Source organism: Phoca vitulina, unplaced genomic scaffold, assembly GCF_004348235.1.
Source record: "Phoca vitulina isolate PV1807 unplaced genomic scaffold, GSC_HSeal_1.0 scaffold47, whole genome shotgun sequence".
NCBI lineage: Eukaryota > Metazoa > Chordata > Mammalia > Carnivora > Phocidae > Phoca > Phoca vitulina.
The window spans coordinates 10,224,478-10,245,582 of record NW_022589750.1 but is presented as its reverse complement, the minus strand read 5'-3'; the positions used below and the strand labels follow the sequence as shown (position 1 = coordinate 10,245,582).

Below are 21,105 nucleotides of genomic sequence, written 5' to 3'. Positions count from 1 at the left end.
TAATGACTGAGAATTTCCCCAAATGAATGTCAGACACCAAGCCACACATCCACAAAGCTCAGAGAGCTCCAGGCAGGATAAATGCCCCAAACAAAGACACCTAGGCAGATCATTTTAAAATTACAGAAAAATCAAAAATAAAGAAAAAAAAAATTCTGAACGAAGTCAAAAAAAGAACACCATACTTAACAGAGAAACAAAGATAAGAATTGCATTGACTTCTCAGTAATCGCACAAGCGAATAATAGTAACATTATATTCAGTTATATATGCTTAATGTATATGTTCTATGAATATATGGATAGGCTTATGTATTCTTATATTTAACTGGAATAAATGACAGCAATGATACAAGGGATGGCTGGATTTTGTTATTATAAGGGACTTCACAGTATCACACTGAAGCGTTAAAGTTTATTTGAAAGTGGACCTGGAGTGGGGCACCTGGGTGGCACAGTCGGTTAAGCGTCTGACTCTTGATTTTGGCTCAGGTCACCATCCCAGGGTCGTGAGATTGAGCCCCGTGTTGCACTCCATTCTCAGCAGGGAGTCTGCTTGAGATTCTCTCCCTCTCTCTCTGCCCCTCCTCCGCCTGCTTGTGCTCCCTCTCAAATAAATAACATCTTTAAAAAACAAAACAAACAAACAAAAAACAACCCAAAAAACAAGTTTAAAAGAATAGAAATCAATTTCTGTTCACAAACAACAACAGAATTAAACCAGAAATCAATAACAGAAAGGTAATTGGAAAATCCCCAAATACAGGGGGACTAAAAACACACTTTTTTTTTTTAAAGATTTTATTTATTAGGGGCACCTGGGTGGCTCAGTCGTTAAGCGTCTGCCTTCGGCTCAGGTCATGATCCCAGGGTCCTGGGATGGAGCCCACATCGGGCTCCCTGCTCCGTGGGAAGCCTGCTTCTCCCTCTCACACTCCCCCTGCTTGTGTTCCCTCTCTCGCTGTGTCTCTCTCTGTCAAATAAATAAATAAAATCTTTAAAAAAAAAAAAAAATAACGATTTTATTTATTTGAGAAAGAGAGAGAGAGCACATGAGAGGGGGGAGGGTCAGAGGGAGAAGCAGATGCCCCGCTGAGCAGGGAGCCCAATGCAGGACTTGACCCTGGGACTCTAGGATCATGACCTGAGCCGAAGGCAGACACTTCACCAACTGAGCCACCCAGGTGTCCCTAAAAACACACTTCTAAATAACAAATTGGTCAAAGAAGAAATCTCAAGAAAAATTTTTAAGTATTTTGAACTAAATGAATTTGAAAACACAACAATCAATAAGCTTCTAGCCAGGTGAACTAAAGAAAAAAATAGAGAGGGGATACAAATTACTAATACCACAAATGAAAGAAGAGACACCAGTAGAGGTCTCACTGAAATTAAAAGGGTAATAAAGGCATACTATGAAAAACTCTATGCCCACAAATTTGACACCCTAGATGAAATGGACCAATTCTGTGAAAGACACATCTGCCAAAACTTAGGAAGAAACAGGCAATTTGAATATAGGTCTTTATCTATTAAAGAAATTGAATCAATAATAAATAGCCTTCTAAAACAGAAAGCACCAGGCCCAGATGAGTTGTCTGGTGAATTCTACCAAACACTTAAGGAAGAAATTATACCAAATCTCTATTTTCAATCTCTTTCTGAGGATAGAAGCAGAGAGAATATTTCCTAACTCATTCTATAAGTCCATCATTACCCTCATACCAACACCAGAAAAAGACATTACAAGGAGACTACAGACCAGTATTTCTCATGAACACAGATGCAAAAATCTCCAACTAAATATCAGCAAACTAAATCCAGCAATGTATAAAAAGAATTGTACACCATGACCAAATGGGATTTATCCCAGGTGTGCAAGTCTGGTTCAACATTCTAAAATTAATGTAATCTATCACATTAATAGAAAATCACAGAAAAAGTATTTGACAAAATCCAACCACCATTCATGATAAAAACACAGTAAACTAAGAATGGAGGGGAACTGTCTCAACTTGATAAAGAATAGCTACAAAAAGCTACTGCTAACATAATACTAAATAGTGAGAAACTCCAAGCTTTCCCACTAAGATTGGGTAAAAATATATGGATGTCCTCTCTCTTTCTTTTTTTTTTCCCACTGACTTTTTATTGGCTGTGGTTATTACAGTTTCATATAATCTGTGAAGAAAGTCCTCTTTCACCACTTCTTTTCAACACTGCACTGGAAGTCCTTGCTAATGCAGTAAGTCAAGAAAAGGAAATGAAAGGTATACAGCTTGGGAAGGTAAACATAAAACTATTGTTCAAAGATGACATGATTATCTATGTAAAAAAAAAATATGAAAGAATTGACAAAAACCTCCTGGAACTAATAAGTAATTAAAGCAAGGTTGCAGGATATAAGGTAAATATTTAAAAAGTAAATTGCTTTCCTATATCTCAATAATAAACAACTAAAATTTGAAATTAAAAACACAACACCATTTATATCAGCACCCCCCAAAATGAAATATTTAGGTATAAATCTAACAAAAGTCATACAAGGTCTGTATGAGGAAAACTACAAAACTGATGAATGAAATCAAAGAAGAACTACATAAATGGAGAGATATTCTATGTTTTTGGATAGGAAGACTAAATATTGTAAACATGTCAGTTCTTCCCAACTTGATCTATAGATTCACTACAATCCCAGTGAAAATCCCAGCAATTTATTTTATGGATATTGACAAACTAATTCTAATGGTTAAATGGAGAGGCAAAGGACCCACAATAGCCAACAGAATACTGAAACAGAAGGACAAAGGACTGACACTACCCAACTTCAAGACTTACTATAAAACTACAGTAATCAAGACAGTGTTGTACTGGCAAAAGAACAAACAGATCAATGGAACAGAACAGGGAGACCAGAAAGAGAGCCCCCAAAATATAGTCAACTGATCTTTGACAGAGGAGCAAAGACAATACAATGGAGCAAAGACAGTCTTCAACAAATAATGCTGTAATAATTAGATACCCACAGACAAAAAAAAAATTCATCTAGATGTAGACCTTTCGAAAAAATTAACTCAAAATGGGCCACAGACCTAAATGTAAAAGAAAAAAAAATGCAAATATTGTAGAAGATAACATAACCTAGAGGACCTTGGGTATCATGATACCAACACTAAACACAATCCATGAAAGAAAGAAATTTATTTAAATGATTTAATTAATCTCTAGTGATTATTAAAATTAAAAACTGCTCTGTGAAAGACAATATCAAGAGAATGGAATATAAGCTACAGACTGAACAAAGATATCTGCAAAAGAATATTTGCAAAAGACACATCTGATAAAGGACTGTTATCCCAAGTATAGAGAGAACTCTTAAAGCTCAACAATAAGATAACAGACAACCCAACTGAAAAATGGGCCAAAGATCTTTTTTTTTTTTTTTAAGATTTTATTTATTTATTTGACAGAGAGACAGCAAGAGAGGGAACACAAGCAGGGGGAGCGGGAGAGGGAGAAGCAGACTCCCCGCGGAGCAGGGAGCCCGATGTGGGGCTCGATCCCAGGACCCTGGGATCATGACCTGAGCTGAAGGCAGATGCTTAACCGACTGAGCCACCCAGGCGCCCCTGGGCCAAAGATCTGAACAGACACCTCACCAAAGAAGATCTATGGATGGTGAATAAGCATATGAAAAGATGCTGAACATCAGATGTCATCAGAGAAATGCAAATTAAAACAACGAGACACCACTGCACATCTACTAGAACAGCCCTCCCTGGAGCACTGACACCACCAAATGCTGGTAAACTCATGGAACAACAGGAACTCCCATTCACTGTTGGTGGGAATGCAAGATGGTACAGCCACTTGGGAAGAGTTTGGTGTTTTCTGACAAAACTAAACATGCCCTTACCATACCGGCCAGCAGTCATGCTCCTTGGTATTTATCCAAAGGAGCTGCACACTTATGTCCACACAAAAACCTGCACACAGATGTTTATAGTAGCTTTATTCTTAATTGTCAAAACCTGGAAGCAATCAAAGTGTCCTTCAATAGGTAAATGGACAAACTGTGGTACAGAACTATAGAGACAATAAAAAGATCAGTGGTTTCCAAGGGACGGGTGGGGAGCTCAGAGGATTTTTAGGGCACTGAAAATGCTCTCTATATTATAATGATGGATAAATGTCATTACACCTTTCTCCAAACCCAAAGAATGTACAACAACAAGAATGAATTCTAAGTAGACCATGGACGTTGGGTGATTGTGACGTGTCAATGTAGGTTTATCCTCTGGTATTATCCCTTTAACATCTGGTGAGTATGTTGAGAATGGGGAGGGGCAGGGGGTATGTGGGAAACTGGTACCCTCCTCTCAGTTTTGTTGTAAACCTAAAACTGCTCTAAAAAAAAATAAAATCTTTGGGGCACCGGTGTGGCTCAGTCGGTTGAGTGTCCAACTCTTGATTTCAGCTCAGATCATCATCTCAGGGTTGTGAGATCGAGCCCCGCATTGGGTTCAGTGCAGAGTCTGCTTGGGATTCCCTCTCTCCCTCTCCCTCTGCCCCTCCCCCCACTTGCTCTTATTCTTTCTAAATGAATAAAAATCTTTGAAAAATATATGCATGATATATTTTACAATAACAAATTTTTAATAACTAAAGAGAAGGGTGTGGGGATGCCTGCCTTCAGCTCAGGGTATGATCCCATGGTCCTGGGATCGAGTCCCACATCAGGCTCCTTGCCGAGCAAGGAGCCTGCTTCTCCCTCTGCCTCCCTCTCCCCCTGCTTGTGCTCTCACTCTTTCTCTCTGACAAATAAACAAATAAAATCTTTAAAAAAATAAAAAGAAAAAGAAAGGTGTGGCCAACTATAACAAATGCTGTAAACACATCAAAAAGATGAAGACTGAGAAATGACCTGAGATTTGGAAGCACAAAGACCTCGACAGGAGCATTTTTGGAAAAAAAAAATTGCAAATACAGTATTTACACAAGGACAAAAAACAAAGGTAACTAGAATAAGACAAAAGATGTGAATGTCCTTTATGTAGGAAAATATAAATATCTATCAAAACACATTAAGGAAACCTAAATAAGTGGAGAAACATACTTTTTTTTTTTTAGATTTTATTTAAATTCAAGTTAGTTAAGGTATAGTGTATTACTAGTTTCAGGGGTAGAATTTAGTGGTTTATCAGTTGCATACAACACTCAGTGCTCATTCTATCAAGTGCCCTCCTTAATGCCCATCGCCCAGTTACCCTATCCCCCCACCCACCTCCCCTCCAGCAACCCTCAGTTTGTTCCCTAGAGTTAAGAGTCTTTTATGGCTTGCCTCCCTCTCTGTTTTTATCCTATTTCACTTTTCCTTCCCTTCCCCTATGATCCTGTTTTGTGAGAAACATATATTCTTGATTTGACAATTTAATATTGTAAAGATCATTAACTGTCCCTGTATAGGTCTTTTAAAATCAACACAATTCCCATCAAAATCCCCAAATGGGGGGCGCCTGGGTGGCTCAGTCGTTAAGCGTCTGCCTTCGGCTCAGGTCATGATCCCAGGGTCCTGGGATCGAGCCCCGCATCGGGCTCCCTGCTCGGCAGGAAGCATGCTTCTCCCCCTTCCACTCCCCCTGCTTGTGTTCCTGCTCTTGCTATCTCTCCCTCTGTGTCAAATAAATAAATAAAATCTTAAAAAAAAAAAAAAAAAAATCCCCAAATGGTTTTTTGTAAGATTTGTCAAGCTGCAATTAGATGACATTGGCGCAAAAGGCGTCAAGAGTAGCCAGGGTGATTCCAAAGAATACTAGAATGCTCTCTACCATCACCCCTCCCCACAATCTCTCTCTCTCTCTCACACACACACACACACACACACACACACACACACCAATTTAAAAATGATTATAATACAAATAGACCAATGGAATAAATAGAAAACCTTAAAACAAACCCAACTTGTCTGTACCAATATTTCACAGATTTGAAGTTGAAAATTTCTAGAGTACCCATGTGGAAGGAACTCTGACACAAGGACATCTGTTACAATACATTTTGAATAGTGAAAAGATAGAAATTATCCAGGTAACCCTCAGCAGAGAAATGGATAAACTTGTGGTTTAATTGTATTACAAAATTCAGATATTACAATAAACTACATACATATCTAGATCTGTATCTAGATACATAGCAAAAACATGAGTAAAAAACCAAGCTATAATAACGTTCCTTATACCATTTACTTAAAACTGTAAAACACAAGAATACTGTATGTTATTTATAGATACAGGCATATGTGAAAGTATTAAAAAAATCTACAGTAAGAATTTACCTCTGGCAAGAGTAGAACAAGGAAAAGGACTTTAGCTGTACCTTTATAGCATTTTACATCTTTAAAAGACATCTAAAACAATGTGGCCAAACTTTGACATAAATAAAATTAGAATGGTGGTGGACTTGAGTATCTGCTGTATTATTTCCTGCTTGAAATACTGCATAATTTTTCATTTTAATTCCTTTTTTAAAATAGAAGAAAACCACTGTATTCTGGATTTTTAAAGGTAACTCCCAGTTGTCGGAGCACCAATGGTGAACCACCCCACCTACCCCTGCAGCTCTGTCCGTGCTCCCCCTGCCCCAGTCGATACACCCCGGAGCTCGCTTGCTCTGGGGATGACGGCCTTCACAACAACTAGCACGATGCCTACCGGCAGCAGCTGTAAAACTTGACAAACAACTACACAGACCTCTTGATACGAACTTATCCAACCATCTGCACCTGCACATGGTCAACTTGATACTATTCAATTATTGAAGGAACCCAATTTCTGGTTTTCTGATCCTGTTCCTTCACAACCAAACCACAGTTCCTTCTTCCTTCATGGTTTTGTCTAACTTCTTTTTTTGTAGGTTTTCTGGTGCCCTTTGCTACTCCTTAGAGCCCTGACCATATTTAGTCAAGTTGGATTCTGCTTCCTTTATAAAAATTCTTCCCATATATTTATGAAACTCATTCCTGACCTCATGCCAGTCTCTCCTGAAGGGCCTCCAGACTGGTTTTAACCTCCCTTGACTCTTAGGTTGTTTTTGCAAAACAGGTCTTCCCTTCATGCCTTTCCTTAAATTTCATTTCTCTCATTCTGCTGACTTTTCTATTTCTTTCTGGGTGGACACAAACAGAATTGGAGATCATTTCCTGCAACTTTTCATCTACCTTCAGAACCCAGTTACTGCTTTATGGAAGGTGACTGAGCAGAGCTAAAACGTAGGTAGGTAGTTCTGGGAATTCAAACAACTAAATAAAGTGCCCCCTTTGAAAAGGTGGCCTACACGAGAGAGCATGACATAGAAGTTAAAAATAAATGCTAGGCTAGTAAATTAAGAAAAATAATGTGTACAAGTAGAAAAGATTCTCACATGAGTGGTCTGACGAGATGCTGTGTGGAACGAAAACAAAGTCATCCGTGTCACAAGAGGAGTTCTTGCTACTAGCACTGGTAGAGTCTTTGGACACCTGCAGGTAGTTGGGAGGACCCAACGGTGGGGAGCATAAGTTTTCTTCCTGAATATGCTGCATATCTGGAAGGGACTAAAATTAACAACATAAAATTAAAATGGCCTAATAATAAAACGCACGTCAGAATAGCCATTCGACTAAGGAATATTGTCTTCATACAAGTGGGCATAAAGTTCAATTCCATCTTAAAACTTCAAAAAAAAAAAAAATCTCTTTGGAAAATCTTTCCCTTAGAAAAGCACAGTTTAAAGTGTCTTTGTATAAAGACTTCTAAAATGTTTTCCAAAAATGATACTTAAAAATATATCATACCACTTATCATGTACACGTCTGCCTCTCCTGAAATTTCTGAGGGGTGTTTTTATCATCTCAACAGTCCCAGATTTGGCTCCTGGCCTAGCAAAGCAGGTGCTCAGTAACTCTTCACTTGATGACCAAAATACAGTGTCCAGGGACTTTAGACTAATGACATCCTGCAGACATTTTAAAAAGTTTTAAACTTCCAATGAAGAAAACAATATAAACAGGAAAGCAAGAGACCATGTTCTGTAAAAAAGTAAATAAATCAATAAGGATAACTGCATTCAAGCCTAGAGATTTATGTACACTCACAGAAAGAAAGATCTGGAAAACCTTACAGGTTGTGGGTATGTTCCTTTTGTTCCTCTTTTGTTAGGGGGAGGAGTGGGTTTGCAGGCGATAGGACAGGAAGGAAAGGAAAGCACTGCAAAATGTATATAAGCAAATACTCAGATGTAAGCAGTTACATGCCCTTTGGCATTTGCCTAGTTCAAGGACTCAAGTGACACCTCTAATTAAATGTCTTGATTACACAATGGTTTTCTGAAACAATGAACTTCCTAGCTTATTGTGTTAAGTCCCCTATGACCCTGTTTAACCTCTGTTTCTATTTAAGAAAAGGAAAAATACTACACAATGCCCTTTAAACTTAAACCCCCCAATCTTAAACACCCAATTCACTGTTAGCTCTCCTTTGAATGTCACTGTGCAATGAAATCTATCTCACATCTCCTATTGTGTGTGTGTCTGTGTGTGTGTGTGTGTGTGTGAGACACACAAATGACACACAATCCCCTCATCACTTTTTAGAGAGACCTTATGTGTCAAGGTAATCAAGCAAAGGGACAATGGAAAGACTAACAGGACTGACCGTCTACCATGGGCTAGACACTGTTGAGAACTTTCCATGTCTTCCCTAACCAGTCCTGTTCTGAAACCCTTTTCATATATATATAAATAAACAAAGCTCAGAAGTTTGGGAAACTTGCCTGAGATCACACAGCCAAAAGCGGTCAAGCTGAGATGTGATTCCAAGCATCTAACTCCACAATTTCTTTCCAGTGGTTTAGGCAGGCACTTTCTCAAGTAAACTTGTCTGCACCCACAGCATCTGAGTGGAAGAGATCTTCTCCTCGATAGTCTCTCCACCCTTGCTCTAAGTCTATTCCCCTCCACCTCCTCAGAGACCTGGACCAGCTCCCCCTGCTCCTGAAGCTCTCACCCTCTCCCTTTCCTCTGGCTTTCTTCCCCTCTGCACATAAACACATTCCATTTTCTCACACCTCAAATCCCTGCAGTCCTCTTAATTAACCATCTTCTCTCACTTCCTTACTTTTTAACAATGTCTCTCGAAATTATCATTCTTCACTGACTCAAACTCCTCACCTCCTATGTATCACTCAACCCACCATAATCACTTTCTGCCTTCAACTGTCCAATAAGACGGTCTTTATCAGGCTTACCATTCACTCCCACTGCCAAGTCATGTGGACACGTGCTCTATTCCTTAAGTTACCTGAACTCTGTTTCATCTGCACTGCGGACCACTCTTGACACTCTACCCCTTCATTCAGTGAGCCTGCTTCTTAGTCTGTTTTGTGGGTAACTGCTTCTTGTTTGTCCCTTAAAGGAGAGGGATAAGAATGTGGAGTTCCCCAAGGTGCCACCCTGGGCCCTCTGCTCCTCACATTTTTATACTTACCCTGGCGACCACTCTCACCCTCCTTCAAGTACCACCACACCTCTGCAGCGTAGGTCTCTCCGGTGAGCATGGACTAACTCACCACCTTCCCACTCCAAAGCACTCCTCCCCACACTCCCTGACTGAGCGACTTCACCATCATCCATCCATTCAGTCCCCAGTTCAAGCAATTCCAGGCTCGGCAAACTCTACCCTTCTCTTACCTAGCCCCCACCTTCCCGCATGCCCTCATTCTCAGAAAACAAAATGAATGAGCTCAGGCCCTCATTCTGAGAAAAACAAAAACAAAACAAGAAAGGTGCAGTAGTCTGCAGTGTTCTCTTTCCTCTGATAGAGAGACCACTCTACTCTCTACTAGTCTCAAATCCAGCCTTCCACCCTGCTTTCGGAAGAATCGAGCTAAGACACACAGCGGGTCACAGCACACCTCCACCTAAAAGCATTCAGATGGCTCACCACAGCCAAATCCCATCAGGATACAGCAGTTCCCTGCCTCTCTAGCTTTACCTACCCCTCCCCACACCACCAATGCTCTCTGCATCCACCCAGCCTGGACTGCTCAGAGAAGCCTTGTCCACAGAACTTCTAACAATGATGGAGACATGGATCTACTAGCCATAGACAGCTACTGAACACCTGAAAGGGGCTAATGTGCCTAAGGAACAAACTTTTAAATTTCACTTAATTCTAACAAATATAAGTGGGCCCGGGGGGTTAGAGAATACTTTCAGTGGGTCATGCTTCCATGACTTCATGAATGGGGATATCTCTGCCTACAATGCCATTCTTTTACTAATTCACCTTGCTAAGTCTTTCTTTAAAACTCTGCTCAATGTCCTCCCCTGAGCAGCCTTCCTGAGTTCTTGGTCTGATTTCATGCTCCCCATTCATGTTCCCACAGGCAATAAAGAGACACACACATATGCTTCCAACAGTGATTGCTTTACCTACCTCTTCTCCACAAAACTAAATGAAAAGCTCCTTAATGTAAGAGATCTGGTCATTTCATTCATTCGTATTAAATGAAACCTTATAGAAACTAGGTGTCTAATAAATGTTATGAAACCAAGAAATGTTCAAGAAATATTATCTGAATAGCATTTAACCTATAGCCAATATCATAACTCAAAGACTGATTTGGATTTTTTTTTCCTTTCAAAGATTTCTCTGGAATCAAGTAGCAGCTGGATATTTGTGTGAGAATGTAAAAAAAGAGAATGTTGTATGTGCATGACTATGTGTATCAACCCTCCATATGAGAGTCTACTCCAGCCGTAGGAAGGAAGGGGATGCATGCATAAAATTATCTTATTTTTGGCAGGTTACATTAAAAGCAAGACCTATTAAACCATCCCATTTCTCACTATCTGGAAATTAGAAACATTCTGGATTTCCTTTTATTCTCCAGCTTTCTTTTTTCACTTTTTATTTTCACTTCAAACATTAGCTTTTTTTTTTTTTTTTAAGTCGGCTCCACACCCAGCGTGGAGCCCAGTGCAGAGCTTGAACTCACGACCCTGAGACCAAGACCTGAGCTGAGATCAAGAGTTTGACGCTTAATGGACTGAGCCACCCAGGCGCCCCAAGCATTAGCTTTTAATAAAAGCCTTCTAAAAATGGTTTACCCACCAAAGTTTTTAGCATCTAAATATGCCTCTTCTCTTCCTCTGGCATGTCCTCACTCCTGTTAGCACTCCATCTCTTCCCCAGCAGCCTGAGCCTAGCTCTGTATGCTCTCCCTTTCAATGCTACCCCACCCAACAGAAAACCCCAACTCGCTCTCTCCAGATAAAGCAATTTCCAATTCAATGTCCCTCCTACTGGACCCTCTCTTTCTCATTCCTTGGTCATTCTACAAAAAGGCTCCTTTCTTCTTGCTCTCTCCCACATCTCTCTCATAATTAGATTCTTCCCTGTGGTTCCTTTCTCAAGCATAAACTTTGCTTTTCATATTATGTCTCACACTGTATCAAATATAGACTTCATAATAATAGCTACAGTTTATCAAGTACCCACTCCCGCTGCTGTTGAAGCACAGGTTCATGAAGCCTGCCTTACAGATGAAGGAGCCATGGCTCAGCTCTGGAACCGACCTGCTCCAAGTTAAGGGTGAGCAAGCAGCCTGGCCAGCACTGAAGTCAGTGTGCCTGGCTCCAAATAAAGCCAACTGTCTTTCCATGTCGGTACACTTCCTCTGCATTTCTCCCCAGTCACTCCAAATCCAGTGTTTTCTTATATTCCAGACTGAGCAGGAAATCCACAACACTTTTTTTCCGTCTTAGTTTTTTTTTTTTAATTCATGGGACTATAATGTCTTATTAGCCCATCTGCTTTTTCTAACTTGGTTTAAGTCTGCAGGGTTAGGCAAAAAGGATTTTTGCCAGTTTTAGGACTCATCTGTTTGCGATCGGCTGCGTCAGCATCTGCTTTAGCTATGGGCTGTTAGGTTTTCCTTGAAATTAATAATAACAGCAGTTGCCACTTACTGAGTACTATGTACCAGACATTGTAGTAAAGTGGTTTTGCTCATTTATCCTTAAAAAACCCTATGAAATAGGTCAATTACACTCGCTTTCCAGATGAGAAACAGGCTCAAAGAGATTAAGTCATTTGTCCGGGTTAATGTGGCAAGTAAGGAATGCAGAAGCTCCCAAGCCCCATGCTCTTTAACCTCTGAGGGGAACCCACTAATTATACAATCACCTCCTTTTATCACTGCCCCACCCTCTGCCAGCAGAATTCAAGAAATTCATGTCTGCCAGGCTAATCTGGAAAATATTCACAATAGCTGACACAAGGGCCCTTGGACCTTCAGCTGATGGAAAAGCCTCAAGGTCACAACCCACACTGCAACAGAGATTTGGGGAAAGGGTCAGAAAAGGGCAGAGTAAAACCCTGGGAGAGTGGAGCAGAAATTCTCAGGATCTAGAAGAAGCACTTAGGTTGGAGGGGAGAAAGCCATGGAGAAAACGGCCTGGGAAGCCCAGGGGAGGGAAGAGGCTGGTGTGGAGCAACTCTTGAAGGGCTGGTAACCATCATTATGGGAACTGAAGTCAGAAGAATGTGGCTCAGAGGTCACTCACCACCACTGGAAATTCTATGTACAATAAATATCCAAACTGATGTGATGATAGAGAAAATAAATAGTTATAACCTATCTACTTGTGATGGGTACTCTTTGCAATTATCATCCTTCCCAACCTCTAGGGCATGAAAAGGTGAGAGTACTGTACTCCCTGTTTAGAGGGAAAGGGCCCAGAGGGGTGCCATTTCTTGCTAAAGCTTACACAGCTAAATAAGGGCAGAGGTCCAAATCTAGGTCCATTTGACTCAACAATCACGCTCTCTGCCCAAACCGCAGCAGCACTAGGAACTGCACATCAAAAGGATGTCCACAGTGTATTGGCAGGCTCCCTATGAACAGAGGCAATAGCACTAACTCTGAAATTATGTTTAGTAAAACCAGAACTTACTGGTGGAGAGGCAAAACGACAAGATGGAGAGCTACCACAGGAGCTTCCAGAGCCAGAGCCAGCATACACGGGCACCGGAACCGGGCAGGCTGGGGAAGAAACACAGATGAGAGAGACGCCACTCTGCAGGGCAATTACACGGCTCGTCTAACAGAAAACCTGTCGAAACCACGACCTCTTTGCATTGACCAAAAATTCATTCACCTACTTATTAGAGCTCCCATGGGTAGAACTACAACTGCAGCAATTACTACAACTATTTCAACTGGGATTTGGAAAAAAAATGACTGTGTAATTCAATAAATAAAGTTACAGGTATTGAAGAAAAGCTCAATGAAATCTTGAGAAGCACAATCAAAAAGTAATTTTGTGACACAAAATGCTAATTTTCCCTTAAGTCTGCCTTCACTCTTCAAGTAAAAATGCAAAAAAATGGGTACTCACATTTTTTCACTGGAACTTGCTCAAGAAAAGGATGGCTGAAAAATGCTTCTGTAATGAAAAAAGGAGAATGCAATCCTTAAACTGAGGTTGACTAGCAGACAGGTTAATCTTGTCGATGTATTGAACAGTGTCTTTGAGATCATAATTATTATTAACTTCTTTATGTAGCCTCCATCTCCTTCCACTGTAAAAGCCTATGATTTTTATAAGTCATCTACAAAATGATCAGATTATAATTTAAAATAATAATTGTGAATTTTGCAAACACACGTTACCAAGGCGGCAGGCCCCGAGCAACCGAGGCAGACGTGTTCTGGGACCTGTGCTGCCCCTGCTAAGCACGTACGGGAAGCACAGCTGTGGTTAACTGTCCTACGAGGCAATCCAGGCAGCTGATTTATACAATAAATCCCATCCTTCTATCCCAGAGGAGAGATTCCTGCAGCTGGTTTCACATTTTTTTTTTTTTAAATCTGTAAGTCTGATTTAATTTCTTTGGCTGTCCACCAAGGATAAAACCTACACAATAAGGCTGCTAATTAGGTAAAGATAAGTAAGTCGGTGAGGACATGGCCATTCATTACTTTCTTTACCTTCCTGTGTACTTTACTTTCTTTACCTTCCCATTTCACTATTTCTTTAAAAACCCACAAAGATAACCTCCTGTGTCATGAAGTCCCAGACCCGTATGCTAGTAAATCTCTCAGAGCAGGCAAGGAGGGCGGCACAACACCAGCGTGGGGGTTTAAATGAGGTGATACGAGATCAGGAAAAGCTTAACTCAGGGCCAGTCTAAAGTATCTTCTACTCTGAACGGTCCCATGAGTCTCACTGATATAAATCGCCAAAAGCCACTCAGGGTAAATATCAGTTACAAGATTTGCTAAGGAATAGAAATGTGGAGGATTTCGAAGAAAAACATGAGTTTTCTACCTGAGATCATTTTTAGAACAAAAATTAGTATACGTACACATTAATGCTAGTTTGACTTATAAGATTTTTTATGCTAATTTTTGCAATGGACATAATAGGGATGAAACAAAAAAGATATAAAAAAACTGAACGCAAATGCTCTGAAACCGCATTCCCCATCAACTGCTATGGTATGGAAAATATACAAATACTTGATATGATCTGATCTATCATTTTAAAACTATTATCGATGAATATGTTCTTTCAGTATTGACCCCTATTTCTCATGGTTACAGAGCAACTCTCAATTTAATTTCTCCCTCTGAAAGATAAAAATATTTACCAAGTACATGTGCTGAAATTTAGTTCCAACTTCACAAAACTTTAAGAAAATACATATCAGACTATTTCACCTTGTCCCTTATATGGAAACTTCTAGACCTATTGTCTACTGAGGACATTTGCTAGGACAACAAATTGGGTGCTTCACATAACAGTTTATTTAATCCTCACAAACTTAACGCAGCATTATCTTCCTTTTATGGACAAGGATAAAGCACATAAAGGCCATGTATCTTCTCCAATGTCAAAGAGCTAGCAAGTTGAGGGACTAGAATTCAAACCCTGGTCTGTCTTATCCAGAAGCCTATGTGGACTTCTATAACACACACGAACAGACCAAAACTCTGGACTAAGTTTTTGCAAATCTCTATTACTATTACAACTAATTACTACAGGAAACATCAAACACTTTTTTTTTCTAAAAATATCAAGATCAAGGTTAATAAGCATTTTCATTGAACATGTCTTATGGCTTTTCTGGTCTGAAATTTAAATATAAGTAGTGCTGTTTTTACATATGACTGGTAAGAGTAAGATCAAGAACAATCTTTTACATGAGATTGATAAGAACAAGTTAACAAACTGTCCCCCAAAGAGGAGCTGAGACCCAAACAATTTCAGGGAAAAAGGTTCTTTCAAAACCTTCAGGAACTGGATAATCCCTACAGTATTAAGCATTCCAAATTCTTTCATTATGCAACAAGTGGTAAAATATTGTTTGAAAATAGACTGTGTTAAAATACTTAGAAATTTTTAGCTTTAAATGATTATATCATAAAAAGAAGAAAGGCTCAAAATCAGTGATTCACCTTTAGAATGTAAAAATCTAAAATCACGGCCTCGTGGAGCACCCAGAGCCTGCTCTCCTAAAGCCCTAAAGCCGTGAAAACCAATCTGCCACAGAGCTCCCCTCCCTGTCTCCTGAAATCCCATCTTCGAGGCCAGGGACTTTTCCACCAGGATTCTGGAGTGTTTCTCCTCCTTTCCTTCCTCCCAGATCTTCTCCCAAATACATCCCCAGCCTAGACCTCTCCTCTGAACTCCAGGTGCCCTTTGGGTATCTGCACCCCTATGTTGAATGCATGTCTTCAATTTGACAGGTCCAAGCTGAACCCTGATTTGCCCCATAGCCTGCTGGAGCCACACAGCCTCACCCATCTATAACCAACGACTCTATTCCTTCACGGGCCCAGGCCAGATACCCTGGAGGCATCTTTGAGTCTTCTCTCTCTCTCACACCCCACATCCAATTCCTCTGTAAATACTGCTGCCTCTACCTCCAAAAAGATCCAGAATTCAAGGGACTCCCTACCACTTCTGTGGCTTTTATTCTGGCCTAAGCCCCTTCATCTCTCACTGGGGTAACTGCTGTAGTCCCCAGATTGGTCCCCCAGCCTCTGTGCTCCCGCTACCTCACCGTCCCTCTCCACAGTCTGTTGGCAACAAGCAACCAGAATGATCCTTTCTAAAGATGGGTCAGATCCTATTATTCCTCTGCTCACATTCTCCCCATCACACTTTCAGCAAAAGCCCATGTCTTTAACTGGCCTTCTAACTGTTCCTCCAGCTTACGTGGCACTCTCCCAGCCCTGAGCACTTGTACCGGCTGTTCACTCCGCCTGGAAAGCTCTTCCCACAGACATGCACATCGCCCACTGTCTCACTATCCTGCTGTCCTTGATCAAGTATTTCTTCAAAGGCCACTTCCTCAGAAAGGGCTTCACAGAACTTAAACTTTCAATCCCTCCCCCACCTGCATTTCCCTTCCCTCTTCTTTCCCACAGCACTTATCACCTTCTATATGGTGCGTGATTATCGTTTATCCTTTGTTTGCCTCTCCCCCACGAGAATACATGAGGACAGGGATTTTCTTTATTATTTATTACTCTATCCTCTGTACCTAGAACATAGTGGGCAGTCAATAAATATTTACAAAATAAGGGAAGAAAAAAAGACAAAGAGAAAGAAAGAAATTAACTTTAATTTTCTCCTGAAAACTCTATAGTATCATTCAAAAATAATTTTGGGGGGCTACACAAAAATAAAATTAGAGAGCATGCAAAATTTGAAAATATTACTTACCAAAGTCCATTCTGTCTTTCTGGTTTCTCTGAAGCAAACCCAAAAGGAGATTAGCCAAATAAGGTGATGTTTCTCTGGGAATACTGGGGGAAAGGAACAAAAAGACTCTAAGTGGGTGAGTTTATACATATTAACTACATTATTTTTGCCTTCATTGTGGTAAATGAAAGAGTATATGCAGCTTTGCAAATACATTTTATACCAAGAAGATCATGGTAAAGCCTCATTCCTTATAGGAGAAAAACAAAAACAAAAAACAAAAACATTAAGCAATTGCCTTTGAGAAAGGGCATCCATTCGGGAAGATTTCTGCATTGTGCTTATTAATGTTATCTGTTTGAATATCTGCAGGCATAAAGCACTTCACAAGCACAATCTTGAGTTTTAACACAACTTCAACTTGGCACTAATATTTGCTAGAGTTCTCTATTAGAAGAAGAGCCACCTCCAATTCTGTCTGGAAAAGGGCACAGCTCAAATACAAGTGAGAAACAATACAGCTTCCTAAAATCCACTAAGAAAAAGACAAACCAAAAGAAAAATGACCAATAGGAACATGCAATTCACAGAATAAAAACTACAAAAGGACATAAACAAATGAAAGAGTGCCAACTTTACTAGTAAAGAGAATAATGCAAATTAAAGAGCTAATTGGTCCTCTTCTGTTTGTGAGGCACCTGGTGTGATAACCTCCTGTGTTGGTAAAAACGTGGGGAAACAAGCACTCTGTTGTACTGCTGCATTAGCTGATTTGGAGAGCAGCCCTTTTGGTCTAACAATTCCATTTCTAGGAGTCCATCCTAAAGAAATACACAGAAGTGTACAACACACACACACACTTCACTAAACACTGTTTGGAGTAACCAAAAAATGAAAACAAGGATCTGATTAAACAAAATATGATACATCCAGCCATGGAACTCCATGAGCCACTTAAAAGAATGAGGTAGTTCTCTATATCCTGTCGCTAAAATGATGTCTAAGGTAGACTGTACAGTAAAAAAAGGTTGCAGAACTTTGTCAAGTACGATGTAATTTGTATTGAAATATGTGTGCATAAATATGTAAATGTGTGTGTATAAATATCTACATAAGGTGCAGAGCCAGTTCGTGTTATCCTAGAGAGCAGGGAAGGCCAAGGGAGGAACTGACCTCCTAGTCACGCACATCTGTTCTGTTTGCATCTCCCTCCCCTCGAAGAACACGCAAAACTTCTGTAGTTTTTTTTTCCTTTTAAATACACTTTACATTTTAAAAAAGAAAAAAAAAAAGGTACAGCAATACCCAGGCACCTATGACGCACCAGTAATTTTGTGATTTTGTTATAATGAATGTTCTCGCATTAATGTCAACTGAATAAAGATTCAAGAATGGAAACCGGTAACACAGTTCACATAATGTTGCATTTACAGACAGTAAAACCCAGTTTAACTGAACACCTACCTAGGCATTAAGCTCCTGTTTTTTTCATAAAACATCCTTAGGTCTTGAGGACTATTGGCCTGTTTAAAAAAAAGAAAAGGAAAAAGAAAAAAAGGTTTTATTCCCTAGACAATGGGGAAGAAGGTTCAAATCATGTGGTCCGTGCTCACAGGGTTGTACAGAGCAGACACTCTGAACCGGAAAGTCCCGGGTTTCGGAAGGAGCCGCAGATGGGCACCAGGAACTTAAAAACCTCTGGAACTGTGCGTGAACTCTGCGTATCTGGGCTTAAGGTCTCTTTGCCGAGGTCAGCCTCCCAGAGGAGACTGAAACTTAGGAAGAGTTAAGAACCACTACTCTGGAGGTCACCCAGCCCACCCAACAGGTACATTTTTATTGGGTAAAATCAGGGTATATTTTCCCTTAGGACTGCCAAGGGTGCAAGGAAGGGAATGAAGCGCACGCCTGCCTTTCAGTCCCTCCTGGGCACCCAGCACCAGGTGGCGCCCGGATGGTAAGAGCTGCTGGAGCGGTGAAGCTGCCCCTCGGCCGCCACTCTAACCAACTGGACTGAGAAATTAAGTGTCTAAAATGGCTGGGGCACTGATTTTATATACTTTTTTACAGAAATAAATTGACTTTGTTCCAGTTTTCAGGTTCCAAAAACCTCTTTGTAACTGGGCCGTACGAACTCAGGAGGAATCATCATGATTTGTTCTAGAGGGTCTCTTTCTGAAAGGATGGAGTCGAGGAGAGGGAAGAGTAACCCAAAATAATGTGCATAAAAATGAAACCATCAACTCTCTCTCACCCAGCAGTGACAGGAATAGGAAGCTGGAGACGGTTTCCGGTGATCTTCCCAGCCCAGGCCTAGCCCGCACGTGGAGTGCAGGGCCCCCCAAACCAAGCTAAGCAGGAAGCGCTGAACATCACTGTTCACACCATTTCCCACCAGGGTGTCAGTCCCGACCCCGGCTAGTTGTCACTAGCCTGGCAAACATGTAACGGGCTTTACACCCAGGTCAACTACAAAGGGAAGGCAGATTAAAAAAAGGAAAAGCAAAAGCTGTTCTGGCTCACAAAATCAAAACAAATCACAAGGGAACCAAAAACACTGCTTTCAAAGTATTTCCCGTTTTCTAAGTCAAAGGCAACTGTGAAGTGAGAAGATCCCAAAACTTAGCACAGAAGTAAAGAATCAGGCTACCTGAAAAGGTGGTTTTCCGACTAGGCACTGATATATCACTGTTCCTATGCTCCACAGGTCTGCCTTAGCATCGTAATGTTGAGACATAATAACTTCAGGAGCCTGGGGATAAAAACATTCCAGACACATGCATGATGTTATCTACATACTAGTATTGATAAATTAACTGGTAAAGGTCATGCTCCTAACAAAACTACTAAAATGAGGTCACACTGTAACATTTCCCTAATCAGATGATCCTGCTGTGAACTTAAACCACATTCGTACACTGGTATTTACTGGTAAATCTCAAAAACAACGTTGCATGAAAAGAAGCAATTGATAGAAACAAGCATTTCTATATATTACTATGGACAGCAATACAGTAAGGGTATTAAGGTTATAATAAAAATACACACCAGCTACAGGACAGAGGTTACTTCTGGGGTAGAAGAGTGGGAAATGGAAAGAGGGAAAGGTTTAAAGGACTTGGGCTGTTGCTGGAATATTTTCTTTCTTTCTAGAAAGAAAAAAGATCAAGGCACACATGGCAAAATGTTACCTTTGTTAAATATGGAAAAGAGGTACACAAGTGTTTGCTGTATTACTCCGTTTTCCCTGTCATTTGAAAGCTTTTAAAATAATACACAAACTATGATGAAAACACAATAAGGATTGTCTTAAAAGCAAAGGTGTTTGTTTTCTCTGCTTTCTTACAGCTCTTTTCCCACCTCTTCTCACTAGATGCTGCTTTTTAAAAATACCAATAATCTGGACAAATATTAAACAGAAATGTCAAACACGCTCAAAGCCAGTAAACTTTATTTTCCAAGCGTACCATTTTTAGTTGTCATCCCTAGTAAGCTTCTCACTGATTTAGATCAGAGGAAATCCCTATTGAATATAAGCCCATTTTAAACTTAGAACTGAGATAGGTACGTGGATTTATTCTGCAGAATTCTGAAGCTCCAGAATTAAGCTATTTCCAGGCTTGATGCTTCACATTGGTTCAGGAAGTTTCATAGCCTTGCCTTTTCAGACATGACAACATCCATACGGAAGGATGAAGGGGAGAACTAAGATTTTTCAGCTTTACCTCTAACACTAAGTGAAAACCTTCTATGATCTAGGGATCTTGTCAAGAGAAATAACATGCAAAAGATGAGGATGTTCAGCCTAGAGATGAAGAAGTGCCCAAGAGGGTCTAAAAAAAAAAAAATAAAGTTTTCCCTAATATTACACATCAAGTATAGCATGACCATGCTTCATCAATTTGTGTTTTCAATTTAATCTAATAGGGAATTTCTACCATTAATAACTAATTTAAAAAAATTTTAAACTAAAAGGACTCCATGCTGGGTGTGGAGCCTACTTTTTTTTTTTTAAAGATTTTATTTATTTATTTGACAGGGAGAGACACAGCAAAGAGAAGGAACACAAGCAGGGGAGTGGGAGAGGGAGAAGCAGGCTTCCTGCTGAGCAGGGAGCCTGATGCGGGGCTCGATCATGACCTGAGCTGAAAGGCAGACACTTAATGACTGAGCCACCCAGGCGCCCTTGGAGCCTACTTTAAAAAATTTTTTTAACTAATGGGTAAAAGTGACTGACTTCTACTGTCCACTATTTTAAAGCAAAAGAGGACTTATAGCAGCATTATCAGTAATATAATCAGTGTCAAACAACAATTTAGGCTATACATAAAATCACATCTTAACTGGAAA

General features: G+C 40.2%; 1 protein-coding gene across 1 annotated transcript in view; it reads right to left on the bottom strand.

The window, feature by feature from the left end:
- ULK2 (unc-51 like autophagy activating kinase 2) overlaps positions 1-21,105 on the bottom strand; it is an 80,182-nt gene that overhangs the window by 37,844 nt on the left and 21,233 nt on the right. Inside the window, exons 8-13 of the mRNA XM_032431654.1 lie at positions 19,406-19,507; positions 18,220-18,278; positions 16,777-16,859; positions 13,441-13,488; positions 12,997-13,085; positions 7,422-7,593 (exon numbers count right to left, since the gene is read on the bottom strand). Coding sequence (XP_032287545.1) covers positions 7,422-7,593; positions 12,997-13,085; positions 13,441-13,488; positions 16,777-16,859; positions 18,220-18,278; positions 19,406-19,507 — 553 coding nt within the window. The remainder of the gene's footprint in view (positions 1-7,421; positions 7,594-12,996; positions 13,086-13,440; positions 13,489-16,776; positions 16,860-18,219; positions 18,279-19,405; positions 19,508-21,105) is intronic.